At 40.0% G+C, this 15189-nt stretch overlaps 1 protein-coding gene across 8 annotated transcripts in view; it reads left to right on the plus strand.

Annotated features, from left to right (window-relative positions):
* The window catches only part of LOC133878729 (eIF-2-alpha kinase GCN2), a 70541-nt gene that overhangs the window by 29381 nt on the left and 25971 nt on the right, over positions 1-15189 (plus strand). For all 8 annotated transcript variants that reach the window (XM_062317304.1, XM_062317298.1, XM_062317299.1 and 5 more), the window contains 4 exons: positions 9155-9272; positions 13167-13221; positions 13446-13615; positions 13945-14129. In XM_062317304.1, the coding sequence (XP_062173288.1) occupies positions 9155-9272; positions 13167-13221; positions 13446-13615; positions 13945-14129 (528 nt within the window). The remainder of the gene's footprint in view (positions 1-9154; positions 9273-13166; positions 13222-13445; positions 13616-13944; positions 14130-15189) is intronic.

Consider the following 15189-nt stretch of genomic DNA (forward strand, 5'->3'; position numbering starts at 1 on the left):
TCAGAGGTTTCATGGGGTATGCCAAAAAAACAAATTACTCCCTATAGTCAAATTCCATAAAAAACTTAACGGATTCCGTTAGTGTGCCACGTCAGCGCCAATAAAATGACGAAACGTGTCACTCCTAATAAAAAAAATATAAATATAAAATATATATAACAAAAAGCCTAAAGAAATAAAAAACTTTAAGAAATATTATTATTATTATTTTTTTAAAAAAGAAAAAAAAAGAAAAAGAAAAAGAAAAGAGCACCCCCTTGGCTGGGGTGGCTAGCTGCCACCCCCAGCCCCACCCCCCTCTAACCCTGGGGTGGCCTTCGGACCACCCCAGAGGAAGCCGGGGGTGGCGCCCCATGAGCCGGCCGTGGCTCTGGGGTGGCGTGTGCCACCCTTGGGGCCAAAAATAATTCACACGAAACTTTTAAATGGTTTTTTTTGTTCATTTATACCTAATACATTTTTTTCTTCTTCTTTTGAAACAGAATCCTAGTTCTTGTCATGGTTGTTGGCTGTGATCTTGGACCACATAAAAAGCATCTATTTTATGATCCTTGATTTCCTGAATGTTTAATTTAAAGTGTCAGTTACCTGTTTATCCAGTATTCCATGATGAGTGTGATATGAGATTAGTCATCTAATTGTTTAGGGGTTAGAGTGCCCCCCTTCAGTGTCTTTTGAGTTCACGGGCATAGATTATAAGTGACAACAAGCTTTAGTGAATATCCACTAGTATTTGGGTTGTAATGAAAGGAGCAGTATGATTATTGTGGTCAAGAAACACTTCTTGGAGTAGTGCCTTCTGTTTTTTTCTCTTACTTTTGCATCTTGGAACTTTCCTGTGAACACTTTTAGCTGCAACCCTTAAAAGTTCTGTTGGAATATTTTTTGTTGATCCTTATGTTGATTCTCTCTCTGTTTCTTAAATGGTGATGGTGAATGAAAAAAGTTGGCCTCTTCAATATTGCACTACTCACAAAGAGTTGTATTGGCGGGGCAGATCTCACTAGAACAATTAAGTCCCCCCCCCCCCCCCCCCCCCCCCCCTCCAAAAAAAAAAGACACTAAGCAAGTACAGTCATAGCACAAAAAATATGCGAGAGGCCTCCTTTTAAACAGGAATGAAGAAACAAAATGCAACTAGGTTTACAAAATCAAAATGGAGACTAGTAGTGTTAAATCACCACTTATCCCAAAACCTTAAGCTGATAGGAAGAGGTAAATTTAATCATTTAATCAATACTTTAACACTTCCTCTCATGTGTGGGCTCAGACTTTCTTTTAATAGGTGATGCTCAACACGTGAAATATTTAATTGAAATTGAAGGAAAATGGAGTCAAGGTTTGAATTCAGAACCTTTGGCTCTGACATCATGATAAAGTTCATTGAGCCTTACTCTTCCACAAAAGGCACTTAAGGGAAGAGGTTTGCTCAAGGCTTATAAAGCCCACAACCCAGGCATACCTTGGCAATGTGAAACTCTTAACACGCCCCTTCAACTGTGGCATTATTGTCCAAACACGTGTACAACGGGAGGGAAGTCTCAACATTGTTCAAGGCCCTGAAGTTCTGATACCATGTTAAATCACTACTTATCCCAAAAGCTTAAGCTGATAGGAAGAAGTAAATTTAATCATTTAATCAATATTTTAACAAGTAGTATGCGAAATAGACCTCCTCAGGGAGAAAAGAAAACTAAAGAAGCCATGACTCTAGAAAGTTTCAAATCTTCAAGTTTTAGGGTATATTCTTTGGAACAAGAACAAATAAACAGCCTCCCAAGATAATTGATCACTTCGCTTGCCAAAACTTCCATGCCAACTAGAGAGCGAGTCAAAGACAAACTATGGTTCTCCCAAGTTACTATTAACAAAGAAAACAACAAACACTAAGAATGAGTTTGGATGAGTTTTTGAGAAGCGTGTTTTATTTTGTGTTTTGGAAAGTGTTTTTTTGTTTTGTGTTTCGAAAAGTGTTTTCAATGTTTGAAGACTGAAAAATGTTATGTGGGGTCCACATCTGAAAACTTATTTGGATGACCATGTTTGAAAAGTGTTTATGAAAGAAAAAAACTTAAAAGTGTTTGGATGTAATATTGAATATAATTTTTCAAAACATAAAGAAACAAAAGAAAAAAAGAGGGGAAAATCACTAAACTACTCCCTGAGTTTTGAGTCTTTATCAAGTCGCTCAATGACTTCATATTTTTATCTTTTAGTTTCTTCAGTTTGATTTCATTATTAAATAAATCCTTCCATTCAATTCTGTACAGATTCTATCAATTATTTTTACGGGGCCCATAAAAAATTACAATTATACCTTTATATATATATATATAAAAAAATTTATGGGTGAGGAGGTGGCCGCAAGACACCCCTCGTTAGTAGGGTGGCCACGAGCTACTTTTGCGTTAGTGATTTTTAGTGGCAGTGGCTTGTGAGCCACCCCTTTGTGAGTGGGGGTGGCTCCTTGTTAGTGAGGGTGGGGAGGGGGGAGATCGACCTCCCCCACCTCTGTTGAAGGGGTTGCCTTCACCGTGAAGAGGCTAGACTCCACTCTCTTTGTTTTTTTTTGGGGGAAGTGTTCTGTGTTTTGTTTTCTAAAAAATGTTGTGTTTTGAGAGGTATTTTTGGAATGAAAACTGAAAAGTTTTTTTTGTGGGGCGTAATCTGAAACCTTGATTGGATAACTATGTCTGAAAAGTGTTTTCAGCGCTTAAATAGTGAAAAACACTTGTTGAAAAGTGTTACCAAATATAGTGTAAAAACGCTAAGCAATTGGGCCATGCAACATGAACAATTTCCTTCTCTTTTCACATACCAGGTTAGCATGATATGCTTCCTCTTAAAAGATTATAAATAGTCAAAATATTCTGAGGTGTGGCAGTCCAAGTAAAAAGATTTTAGAGATCCTGGAAACATCAATCTCATTCCATGGAAAGCTCCCTGGTGAAGGGTCGAAAGTTATCCGTGGACAATGGCTACATGGTAAGAGAAGAGGAAGCCTATCACCATAAGAAAGTGGTTCATTCTTCTATCTAGACTAGAGGTTTGGGGGTCCAAAAGCTTAAGACCTTGACAGTGAAGACCGAGATTTGATGATTGAGTGAGGTATGGAGAGGTGGTGTTGTGGAATCAAAGACGTTCGTGTTTTCGGTGGTAGAAGGTGCTTCGGTGGTGAGAGTGGAGGAAAGGAGGAGGAAATTCTCAGGGCTAGTACTGCTTGGTGCTCAAAGCATTGGGTGGCTGTTTTCGACCCTGGAGAGTGTGCTGCGGATTTCAGGGAAGGATTTTGTAAGGTCTTTCAGGGAGGGGTCCAAGGTTATCATCGTTAGGCGAGGAGGTAACGTAGCTAGAAGATTCATTGAAGTAGCAGCCTATGCCTTGGGGGGTCTGAGAGGGATTATCTACATTCCTGAAGGTCGGAATGGGTGGGGTTGGAGTAGGTTCCTAGCAGAGTTGGGTAAGGTAAGGGTTTTCCTCATAGAGTCAGCTGGGAAAGATATGGTTCGGCTTGGTCCTTTGCCTGCGAAGGAGCGGGTAGATGGAGATGGAGCCATCACAGATACTGCTAATGATTCAAACGGCTCAGACAGTGCACCTTCTTATGCAGAAGTCCTGTGCATAGGCTCCCGCCGACCGGAGAAGGAAAGTTTGAAGCAGAACCAGCCGGTGCTCCCGCTGGGTAAAGACCAGCTTGACCGTTGCGTTTCTGAGAATGTGAAGGGTGTCAGAAGATTGACTACATCGGAAGCACAGTTCCATGCTGATTTTCGAGGCAAGTCAGAATGCTCTTTTGGTGAAACTAAAGTTGGTTTTCAGCTGATTGGAGGGAAAGACACGTTACCCTCCCTGCTGCTCTGGCAAAGCCAGCTGGAGAAGCTGAAAATTGATGTGGACCGAGCACTGAGAAGTGTTTGTGAAGGGATACTTTTGGTTGGGCCGGGCTTCAAGCCCAATGGTGATAGGCGAAAGAGAAAGAAGAATAGGAAGAAGAAAAATCGGAGGACCCGATGGGTTCCGAAAACTCCTAAGCCCAATCCAAGTGGTCCAACGGCCGATCTGGTATCGCTCCCAGCAGAAGGATCGACATCGGCGTTGGGTTCCGGTGGACAAGAGAAAGTTCTGGATAGAGCTGTGAGTTCCGACGGGACTGGCTACCCACCTTCGACGACCGCATTTTCGGAGAAATTGCTCGATGAGTCTGTTTCCAGAACCGAGTGGGGGTCTCGACCAGAAATCACAACGGTGGCTGTGACGGAAGTAAGGGAAGAAATGGGTTTAGCCAGGAGAATGGGTCCGATGGTGGGAAGCACAGAGGTTGACGGTGGTGTATATTCTCCTCTCGAAATCCAAGTACCGGTAAGCAACACCACTATTTTGGAATTAGGTACTGGGTCAGTCATCAACGCTGTGGACACAGTCCTTAGCTCACCTCTCCTTTTCGCTGGAGGATCGCCTGTAGTCCATGACCCGGAAAGAGTAACTTCCCAACCGGATTCTAGGGATGGGTATGAGCTATCCGTCTCTGTTTTGGAGGTATTACCCCAAGTCCCGTGTCCTGCCAGAGACCGGAAGGATTCAGAAAATGCGCTGGTTGTCTGGGCTGGTCGGAGTTCGTCGGATTCTACGGTTCTTTCGGGCATTTCTCCCTCTGTTTCTATTTTTGAGAATGCCCCTATTACTCTCTTTCCCCCATCCGGTTCGGGGCCCACGAATGGATTGGAGCTTGTTGTGTTCCCGGAGGAAGAGCCGTCTCCTTTGTGTTGCTGTCCTAGTGATAATCTCAGGGGTTTTGCCGGTAAAAAATCTTCAAAGGACTTTTTGAAGGCGATTCTGGAGTACAGCCTGTCGGTGGGGGTTACGTGTGATGGCTTTGAAGGTAAGCTTTCAGCCGTGTTTGAGGCTATCCTTGCTGAAAATGACAAGAAGGAGTCGGGTTCTTGTTTGAAAGTGGGCAACAAGTTCAATAGGGAACTAAACAGATTATCATGTTCCATTAATTATGATGCACGAAGCGGAAGTACCTCTCAGAGTAGGTGCAAAGGGAGGGCGTACGGAGGTTTTTTATGAAGCCAAAAATTCTTACATGGAATGTCAGAGGTTTAAACGAGGGTGGCAAGCGGTTGAAAGTCAGAAACTTAATTAGGCAATGGAAGGCAGACATTATTTGCTTGCAAGAAACCAAATTGGAGTTTATCTCCAACAGCTTAGTGAGGAGCCTGTGGGGATGTCACTTTGTTGATTGGTGCTACTTACCCTCTTGCGGGGCCTCTGGTGGTATCCTAATCATGTGGGATAGAAGGGTTGTGGAGAAGTTAGATGTGTATGTGGGGGAGTTTGTTGTTGCTTGTTCTTTCAGGACCGTTGCCGATGACTTTACTTGGGCCTTTGCTGGGGTATACGGTCCGAACTTTGACTCTTTAAGAAGCTCGCTCTGGGACGAGCTGGCTGGCCTTGCTTCTTGGTGGGAGTTGCCTTGGTGTATTGGGGGTGATTTCAATGTCACGCGCTTTCCTGCTGAAAGGTCTAGGGAAGTTCGTCTTAACGCTGCTATGATGGAGTTCTCAGACTTTATTTTTGAGCAGGGCCTCATGGACTTTCCTCTTGCTGGAGGGACTTTCACGTGGTCCAATAATCAGGAGAATCCTTCTTGGTCTCGTCTTGACAGATTTCTTGTTTCTCCAGACTGGGAGGTCAAGTTTCCAGGGTCTATTCAGAAAAGGCTTCCTAGATTGTGTTCTGATCATTTTCCTATCCTCCTGGATTGTGGTGGCATTCAATGGGGGTCCAGACCGTTCAAGTTTGAGAATATGTGGTTGAAGGCTGAAGGGTTTGTGGATAGGGTTCGGCTTTCGTGGGCGTCTTACCACTTTCAGGGTTCTCCTAGCTTTATCTTCACTCAAAAGCTTAAGGCCTTAAAGGTTGATCTCAAGAGATGGAACGATCAGGAGTTTGGTAATGTGGAGTTTCGCAAAAAAATGCACATGGAAGAATTATGTACTCTTAATAGGTTGGAGGAACAACAAGGTTTATCTTCCGAAGAAAAGGAGAGGAAATGTGTGGTCATCAGAGACTTGGAGAACTCTATCTTACAGGAAGAGATTAGTTGGAGACAGAAGTCTAGGGTTCTTTGGCTGAAAGAGGGTGATAAATGCACCAAATTCTTTCATCAAATTGCTAACTCGAACAGGAGGTCTAATTTCATAGAGTCGCTCTCTATCAATGGCTCTATTTCTTCCGACTAGCAGGTTATCAGGGAACATGTTGCTCAATTCTATGAGTCTCTCTTTACAGAACCTCTCCCATGGAGACCTAGAATGGATAATATTGCTTTTGACACTTTGGATGCAGCTGAGGCCTCTTCCTTAGAGCTCCCTTTCGAGGAATTGGAGGTATTAGAAGTGGTGAAATGCATGAATCGAGACAAGGCACCTGGTCCTGATGGGTTTTCTCTTGCGTTTTTCCAAGACTGCTGGGATGTGATCAAGACAGATCTTATGAGGGTATTCTGGGACTTTCACTCTCAAAGCAAGTTTGTCAAAAGTGTTAACGCCACTTTTATTGCCTTAATTCCGAAGAAGTCTAGGGCTGTGGATCTAAAGGACTTTCGTCCTATCAGTCTTGTAAGTGACGTGTACAAGATCATTGCAAAAGTCCTTGCAAATAGACTTAAAAAGGTTGTGGATAAGATTATCTCGTCCCCTCAAAATGCTTTTGTGAAAGGTAGGCAAATTCTTGATTCAGTTCTTATAGCCAATGAGTGCTTGGATAGCCGTATCAAATCCGGCAAACCAGGGTTACTTTGTAAGTTGGATGTTGAGAAGGCCTATGATCATGTCAACTGGGATTTCTTATTGTATATGTTGAGAAGATGTGGCTTTGGGGAGATATGGTGTTCCTGGATAGCGCATTGTATTTCTACGGTGCGGTTCTCTGTGTTGGTGAATGGCTCCCCAACTGGTTTTTTCAGCAGCTCTCGTGGCCTTAGACAGGGTGATCCACTGTCACCCCTCTTGTTTGTTATTGTGATGGAGGCTCTTAGTAAGTTATTCTACGCTACTGCCCAAAAGGGCTACCTATCAGGGTTTTCTGTGGGATCTGGCAACAGTGAAGCGATTAACATTTCTCATCTATTGTTCGCAGACGATACTTTAGTCTTTTGCGGGGCTAATTCAGATCATCTTCATTATCTGCGTATGCTACTTATGTCTTTTGAAGCTGTTTCAGGATTGAAGATCAATTTGGCTAAATCTGTTATGGTTCCTGTGGGTGAGGTGGATAATATGGACGGTTTGGCTAGCATATTGGGTTGTGGAGTTTCCGCTCTTCCTATAAAGTATCTTGGTCTTCCGTTGGGAGCTCCTTTCAAGGCTAAGTCTTGTTGGGATGAAGTTGTAGGTAAGATTGAGAGGAGGTTGGCTAGCTGGAAGCGGTTGTATCTGTCGAAAGGGGGTAGGGTTACCCTTATAAAGAGTACTCTCTCCAACCTTCCTACGTATTTCCTCTCTCTTTTCCCTATGCCATCCAGTGTTGCTAGTCGTATTGAGAAGTTGCATCGAGACTTCTTGTGGGGTGGCATGGGCGATGAATTCAAATATCACTTGGTCAGTTGGTCCAAGGTTTGTTATCCTATCTCCGAAGGTGGTTTGGGCATCCGGAACTTGAGAATTTTCAATAAGGCTCTTCTAGGGAAGTGGTTGTGGCGTTATGCTTACGAGAGAGAGGCTTTGTGGAAATCTGTGGTGGATGCAAAGTATGGTTCTACTAGGGCTGGTTGGTGTTCCTTAGACCCCCCTGGGTCTCACGGTGTGGGGATCTGGAAGAACATTAGGAAGGGGTGGAGCTTGTTTTGTAGCTTTACCAGACTTATCTTGGGTAATGGGTTCAGGATCCGTTTTTGGGATGATGTATGGTGTGGGGAGATGCCCCTCAAGGAAGCTTATCCAGTTCTGTATGAAATAGCTTGTGTCAAGGATACTCTGGTGGCAGACCACTTGGTAGTGGTAAGTGGATCCTATCAGTGGGATGTCAGATTTTTTCGAGACGTACACGACTGGGAGGTGGATGTTATGGCTTCCTTTTTCTCCTTACTGTATTCCTCCAAGGTTGCTCAAGATGGGGGAGATCGGCTTTGGTGGTCCCTTTCTCACAAAGGGTCTTTTGATGTTAGTTCTTTCTATAAGGCTCTTGCTTGCAAAGAGACTATTTTATTTCCCTGGAAAAGCATTTGGAGGACCAAGGCTCCATTGAAAGTGGCCTTCTTCGCTTGGACGGCAGCGCTAAGGAAAATCCTCACCTTGGACAATCTGAGAAAGAAGTGTGTCATTGTGATTGATAGATGTTGCATGTGTAAAATGACCGGGGAGACTGTGGATCACCTTTTTCTTCATTGCGAGGTTGGACGCGCTCTTTGGTATGTCATTCTCAGTCGCTTCGGTCTGTCTTGGGTGATGCCTTTTCGGGTGGTAGACTTATTTGCCTGTTGGTGGCCGGGGGGACGCTCCCGAAGCGCGGTCGTGTGGAAAATGGTTCCTTGTTGTCTTATGTGGTGCTTGTGGATGGAACGCAACGATAGACAGTTTGAGGACAAAGAAAGAACCATAGAGGAGCTCATTTCCTTTTTTATTCATTCTTTGTACTCCTGGACGGCTGCGTATCTCGCACCTCTAGGGATTAGTTATAACGATTCCCTTGTATTGCTTTCTTCTTCTTCTTCTTAATTGTCTCTCTTGTATACTCCTGTATACTTGATTGCGCTTTGCATTTTTTAATAAAATTCTCTTACTTATCGAAAAAAAAAAAAAAGAGAAGAGATTGTATATTTGCTCGATGCTGCTTAGAGATTATCTATAATCACAGGAACAATATATGGGACCATACTGAATTAATTTGCTTTAAGGGAAAATGAGATTTTTGAAAACTTTAGTGGTTCCTCATCTTTGATTTGTTGTTGTTTTTTTTTTTTTTGGATGCTCATTATTTCTTTCTAAATTCCTTGTTTATTGGATCAGTTCCAGTGAAACCTCATTGATTTTATCTTTCGTTTCGGGGAGGTTGCTTTGGATAATTTTAGATACGCCCATTTTGTTGGTTGGCTAGGTCTTTTTTCTGTAATTTATGCAACACTTAAAGAGTCTTAACTTTGCAAAAACAGGTCATGGCGGTTTTGGCCATGTTGTGTTGTGCCAAAATAAACTAGATGGAAGACAGTATGCTGTGAAGAAAATTCGCCTCAAGGACAAAAGCCTGCCTGTTAATGATCGAATATTGAGGTAACTATATGTAGATATAGAATTAATAGTCATTTACCTCAGAAAGATGTACTCTATGATATTCGGCCTTTTAGTTTTTTGTATAACATTAATGCAATTCTAGAGTTAGAAAACTCTTAACAATTAATGGTAAAGTAAAAGAAATCAGAATTGCATTAGGAGTTTTCTAAAGAAGTTTTTCATTAAAAAAAAAAGAGTTTTCTAAAGAAGTTATGTGGCAAATGTTGCAGTCTATTGTTACTGTTGTAGTGAGTAAAGTTTCAAGTTTGTAAAATTTATCTTTTTCTGGATAAGCGTTATTTATCCATTGCATGGATAATGTTCGCCTGTTTAAGTAACTGCTATTTTGAACCTGTAGAGTACTTCATTGGTTGGTGTAATCCTGTGTCTAGGAGTCAAATTTCTTAAGGATTCATTGTGGGCCCAATATTTTGAGGAACATATATTAATTGCAGGCCCTGTGAAATGTGCATTTTTTTGTAGCCAGCTGCATATGAGTAAATTCAACCATTAGTGCTTGGTCTACTAAAAACCTATTATCAACTCATTGATTTATTTATTTATTTATTAAAATTTTTATTTCTAAGGGTTTGTGTGTCTATGAATTGGCTATTTTGCTGCATGAATCTGTGGAGTGCTGGAGTTAATGGATTCAACATGGGTATTTTGAAGTGTTTATATAACCCTGATGTATAGCTATAATTTTATCTATCTAGTTAAATTTATTTTTCCTTATATTATATAATAATTTTCCTTCTTCTATCCTATCTTGCCTCTCTGCCTATTGTTTTCATTCTGCTAGTTCCCCAAGATTCCGAGCACATTCTTCAACGTTTAACTATTTGTTTGTGCCAACATTTTTTCCTTGATCTCAATGTGAAGGATTAAGCTGGATTTATCTTTTATTTTTAATCCATCGGTTTCTTGGTGTTAGGTCACTCTATCTACTTACCATCCAATTAATTAATAGGGAAAACTTCACTTATGACTCCTGATCTTTTATCACTTTTGTAATTAAGTACTCAAACTTTAAAAAGTGTCAATTTAGAGTATCCATATTGGAAAATAAATGGACTTCTAAATTTAACAGTGTGTGAACAGTGTGCAACAAAATATTAAATGCGGAATTTAAAGGAGACAAATATTTTGTTGACGAAGTAGAAACTCAATTAAGAGAAAAACCATTCCGGGGCAGCCAAACCCAAGATATCCACTATTCAGAAGACAAAACTAGATACAAAGCAGTAACGCTCACATACTCCTGATGCAGTGGTCGTACCTTGCTCTCTAATGTGTAACCCAACACGAACGCTTCCCAACTAGATCTCCTACCTGAAGGGGTCTTCAATAGAATCCTTTACCTTAGGGCCAACCCCTAAGATAGACTTCACAGCTGATCAAATCACACACTTGGCAAGGCTTTAGAGGAAATATCACGTCTCTAAGCTGTAGAGAATTCACCATCGAATTCTGTGTTGAAAGCATGCCTAGAGCCTCTTATTTATAGGCCTAGGAAACCCTATTTTGAGTCAAAAACGGATTATGTGGCACGCGCGTTCGGACGGGAGCCAGGGTCATCCCGACGGGTCAAGTTTTTCTTGTCCGGAAAGTAATTCTGGAATTTTCTGAAGGGCCGTCCGGACGCTATTAATGGTCGTCTGGACGCTCAAATTACAGAACTTTTTCTTAGGTTTCCAATGAAGCTGATTTCGTCCCAATCCGATATTTGAGTAAAACGTTATGACCAAAATACACGAGGGTGTCCGGACAGCTTGACCGAGCGTCCGGATGGTCAACTGCAACCGCCTTTCCAAAGTAGCACTGAAAGCTTCCATACAAGGCCACGTCCGGACGGTGTTGCCCAAGCGTCCGGACGGTTGCACTTTGGCTGCACGAAATTACCATAATAAGGCTTGGAGTGTCTGGACCTTGAAGGCTAACGTCCGGACGGTTAAACTGGTGCACGCAATTTTCATATATGAAGCTTGATCGTCCGGACCATGAAGGCTGGCGTCCGGACGGTTGAACATGGTATGAACATTCTTGCCTTATAGAGGACATCGTTCGGACGGTATCACACATCGTCCGAACGGTAGCAACCGCCTTCCCATAACCGTGTCTTGAGGCAGAAACCTTAATTCTTGTCAAACACTGAATGACGTCCAGACGGTATAACCACGTCGTCCGGACGGATGCACTGAAACACTGGGATTTTCTCGAACTCTGAAGAGTGTCCGGACGATTTGCCATTACGTCCGGACAGATGCAATCTTGAACTGTTCGAAGCTTTTAGACACTAATGGGCGTCCGGACGGAAAGATCTCATCGTCCAGACGGATGTTGCTGACTGATGAGCGTCCGGACGGAATACCACGTCGTTCGGACGGCTGACAGGGAACCGAAATAAATCCTTGAAAACTTCACAGAATCTTCTCGAAGAACATAGCTGAAGAGTAGACTCTAGATAAAGCAGCATCCCTGTGAAAGCAGCAACATTACATAGAAGTGATTTTGTCCAACAGAATGCAGCCAACACAAAAACTAACACATATTTCAATTTTTTTCAATTTCAACAATTTGTTAGAATTTTCCATTAAATTCTATCAAAATTTTCATTTTTTTTTTAAAGGAAAAAAAAGAAAAATTTCAAGGATTTAGGTGTTGGTCAAAATTTAATGGAATTTGCAAAAATACCCATGCTTGAATATTTGAAAATTCTATAATTTTTTTTTTAAAAAAAACACGGGTATTTTGGAAATTTTGATAGGATTTAATGGAAAATTCTAATGGAGGGTTGAAATTGATAAAAATTGAAAGATGGATACCTTAAATTGACACTTTTTAAAGTTTGAATACTTAATTGCAAAAGTGATAAAAGATCAGGGGTTATAAGTGAAGTTTTCCTTAATTAATAATATGTCACATCAAACCAATAAATTAATACCTGGCTGTGAGTGCTTCGTGTTAGGCTTCTAAAGTCATCTACAAACATAGCTACTAGCTATATCTTACTTATTTATTTTTATGAATTTTTGCAACAGGATCACTCTGATCTTTTGCTAATTATAGCATTCAACGTGCTATTGAATTATTTTGAAAGATCTTTGCAGGAAGCAATATGTCTTTGCCTTCTCCTACAAACAAATTCTTTTGATTTTTCTTCTGAAGTTGCATTAGGAAAGTTATGATTTTCTTAGTAATTTGAAGAAAACTTTTTATTTTTTCAAAATCAAAATCTTTATTACATACATCCACCTCTCAGATGATATTAGAATAGCTTAATTTGAATTTGTCCAACTGAGCTGTTTTCTCAATCTTACGGTTTACACCACTCAGCTCAACTCGAACCAAACAGAAACATATTCAAATCTTAATGTAAACCCAGATTAAAAGTGGGGTTTTAATTTTTTTAATACAACTTTAACTTTAAACATAGCCTTGTAATAGTGCGATTTCAATTTATTTTCTTGATTTCTAAATCCGACTGTTGACTCTTAACTTTTTGCTCAGATAGAATTTGAGCTCAACTCGAACCTGAGTTCCAACAGCGTGATTGAACTCAGATTGATTTTGACTCGTTTCGAGCTTGAGATCAACTTGAGTTTTAGGCAGCAGAGTCTGAGAGGTGGAAGCCGAGATGCGAAAGTAACTAAACGGAAACATATTCAAATCTTAACCCAAACCGAGATCTAACATTGTAGATACTTATGCATATACATTTTTGTTTGTTTGTTTGTTTTTTTGTTCTTGAGCAATACAAGGAGAAGGAAAGAGTAGAGTTTTTCGTTTTATTTTGTTTTTATCACTGTTTTGTTTGTAAAAGTTCTTTGTTAAATATTTTTCCTGCAATATCATTAAAATTTGTTTGCGCATCAATTTTGGCGAGGTACTTAGGGAAGTGGCTACTCTTTCTCGTTTGCAGCATCAACATGTTGTCCGGTACTATCAGGTAAGTGCTTTCTTTGTTCTAGACTTCTTTCTATATAATTTCTCATCTATGCTCCTTATTTTGGAATTTTTTCTTAAATTAGTTTTTGTTATTTTGTTACCATGAAGTTGTCTTAAAAATGCGATGATTTGTACAATTTGACAGGAAGCTTAAAATAGAAAGATTCTGTTACTCACAACTTTTTGTGCTTATATGATGGTTGTAATAATCATAAAAACTTCCAGGCATGGTTTGAAACAGGAGTGGCTAGTTCTTATGGTGACACTACTGGGGTTTCATTGACTGCAGCAAGCTCCTCTTTTAGCCACTTAGCCACTAGCTCAATTGATGCCTTTGGACATGAGAACAAGCTTGAATCGACATATCTATATATTCAAATGGAATACTGCCCCAGGTAATTCATTTAATTTTTGTGCATTTTTTATCTCCAGATTTCTCGCACTTCATGACGTGTATTACTTGTTTGATTATTCTACTACTCTTCATCAATCATCATTACTGATGTGCATATTATTTTTATTTTTGTAGCTTTTATCATTTTGCATTACTAGAAAATTTTTATTTGATGTATTTGACCTCTTGAGTTTTGAGCACTTGAAAGAGTTTTATTATTGTTCTTCAAATGAACCTCCTAAATCTTCAAAATTATATATATAGAGCTTTAAAACATGCTCTGTTGCCCATATTTTATTCTTTTATTCTCTTTCTTTGTTATGGTTTAAGGACGCTCCGCCAGGTTTTTCAATCATATGGTCATTTTGACAAAGAATTGGCATGGCATTTGTTTCGTCAAATTGTGGAAGGTTTGGCCCACATACATGGACAAGGAATCATCCATAGGGACTTAACCCCGAATAACATATTCTTTGATGCCCGCAACGATATCAAAATTGGAGATTTTGGTCTTGGTAAGATCTGGATTTTATAATTGATATATATTGTTTTTCTTTTTAAATTCCTTCTCTTTCATATATTTGTTTATTTTTTTTTTAAGGATTCTTGATCATTCTCAAGTATATGATTCCAAAGCTAGTCTTTAGTAGCTTATCGTAATCTGGCTGATATTACTACTGTAATGGGAATGGGCAACAATTGTGTTCAGGGCTACTTAATGCCTGAAACCACTCTTTGAAATGAATTGCTGGTTCTTTTGTTTTATTTTACTCCACTTTGCCTTTGGAGGAGGGAGAGGACAATATGTTTTTGAGATTGTCACACAATACGAAGTTTGAGGTTCACTCTTTGTATGAGTCTTTGACATGTGGTCTACTAGTATTGTGGATAGCGTCTCATCATAGTTGAATGTTTTTACTTATGCAGATTTTTTAAACTTATTTTCTGTTCATTCCTTTTAGGGGCATTTTTGTATACTTCTTGTGTATTAGGATTGCGCCTCTTTGCACTTTATTAATGAATTGACATTATTTATCAAAAAAAAAGAAAGTATTGTTTCCCTTGGAAGAGTAAACTGGGTATGAAGGTTCCAGGGAAATTTGTTATATTTCTTTCTTTCATTGACTGCCAGATGGGGCAAGATCCTAATATAAGAGGAAAATAATTATTGTGGATTGGGATTGGTGTTGCATGTGCCGAAATAGTGATGAGTTAATTGATCATCTTCTACTTCGTTGCTATGTGGCTAGAGAACCGTGGTCAGTGATTTCCCTTCTTAGGGTGCTGTAGATGATGCCTAGGAAGGTTGTTGAGTTATTAGCATGCTGGAAAGAAAGTTTGGTCAAATAATACTCATAGTACTTAAATGCTATGGAGACAAAGGAAGAATTGAATAGTCTAATGGAGTTGATACCACTTGGACTATGCCAAAATCTTTGTTTTTAGGATTATTGGATGGTAGCATTAGGATGTGTTCCTTCGTCTGTTTTGTTTGGGATTTCATTTTGTTTTGTTTTGTTTTTTGTTTTTTTTTTTTCTAAATTTAATAAAAAAACAAAAATTGTGAAGCCATAG

Source organism: Alnus glutinosa, chromosome 1 (genome assembly GCF_958979055.1).
Source record: "Alnus glutinosa chromosome 1, dhAlnGlut1.1, whole genome shotgun sequence".
Taxonomy (NCBI): domain Eukaryota; kingdom Viridiplantae; phylum Streptophyta; class Magnoliopsida; order Fagales; family Betulaceae; genus Alnus; species Alnus glutinosa.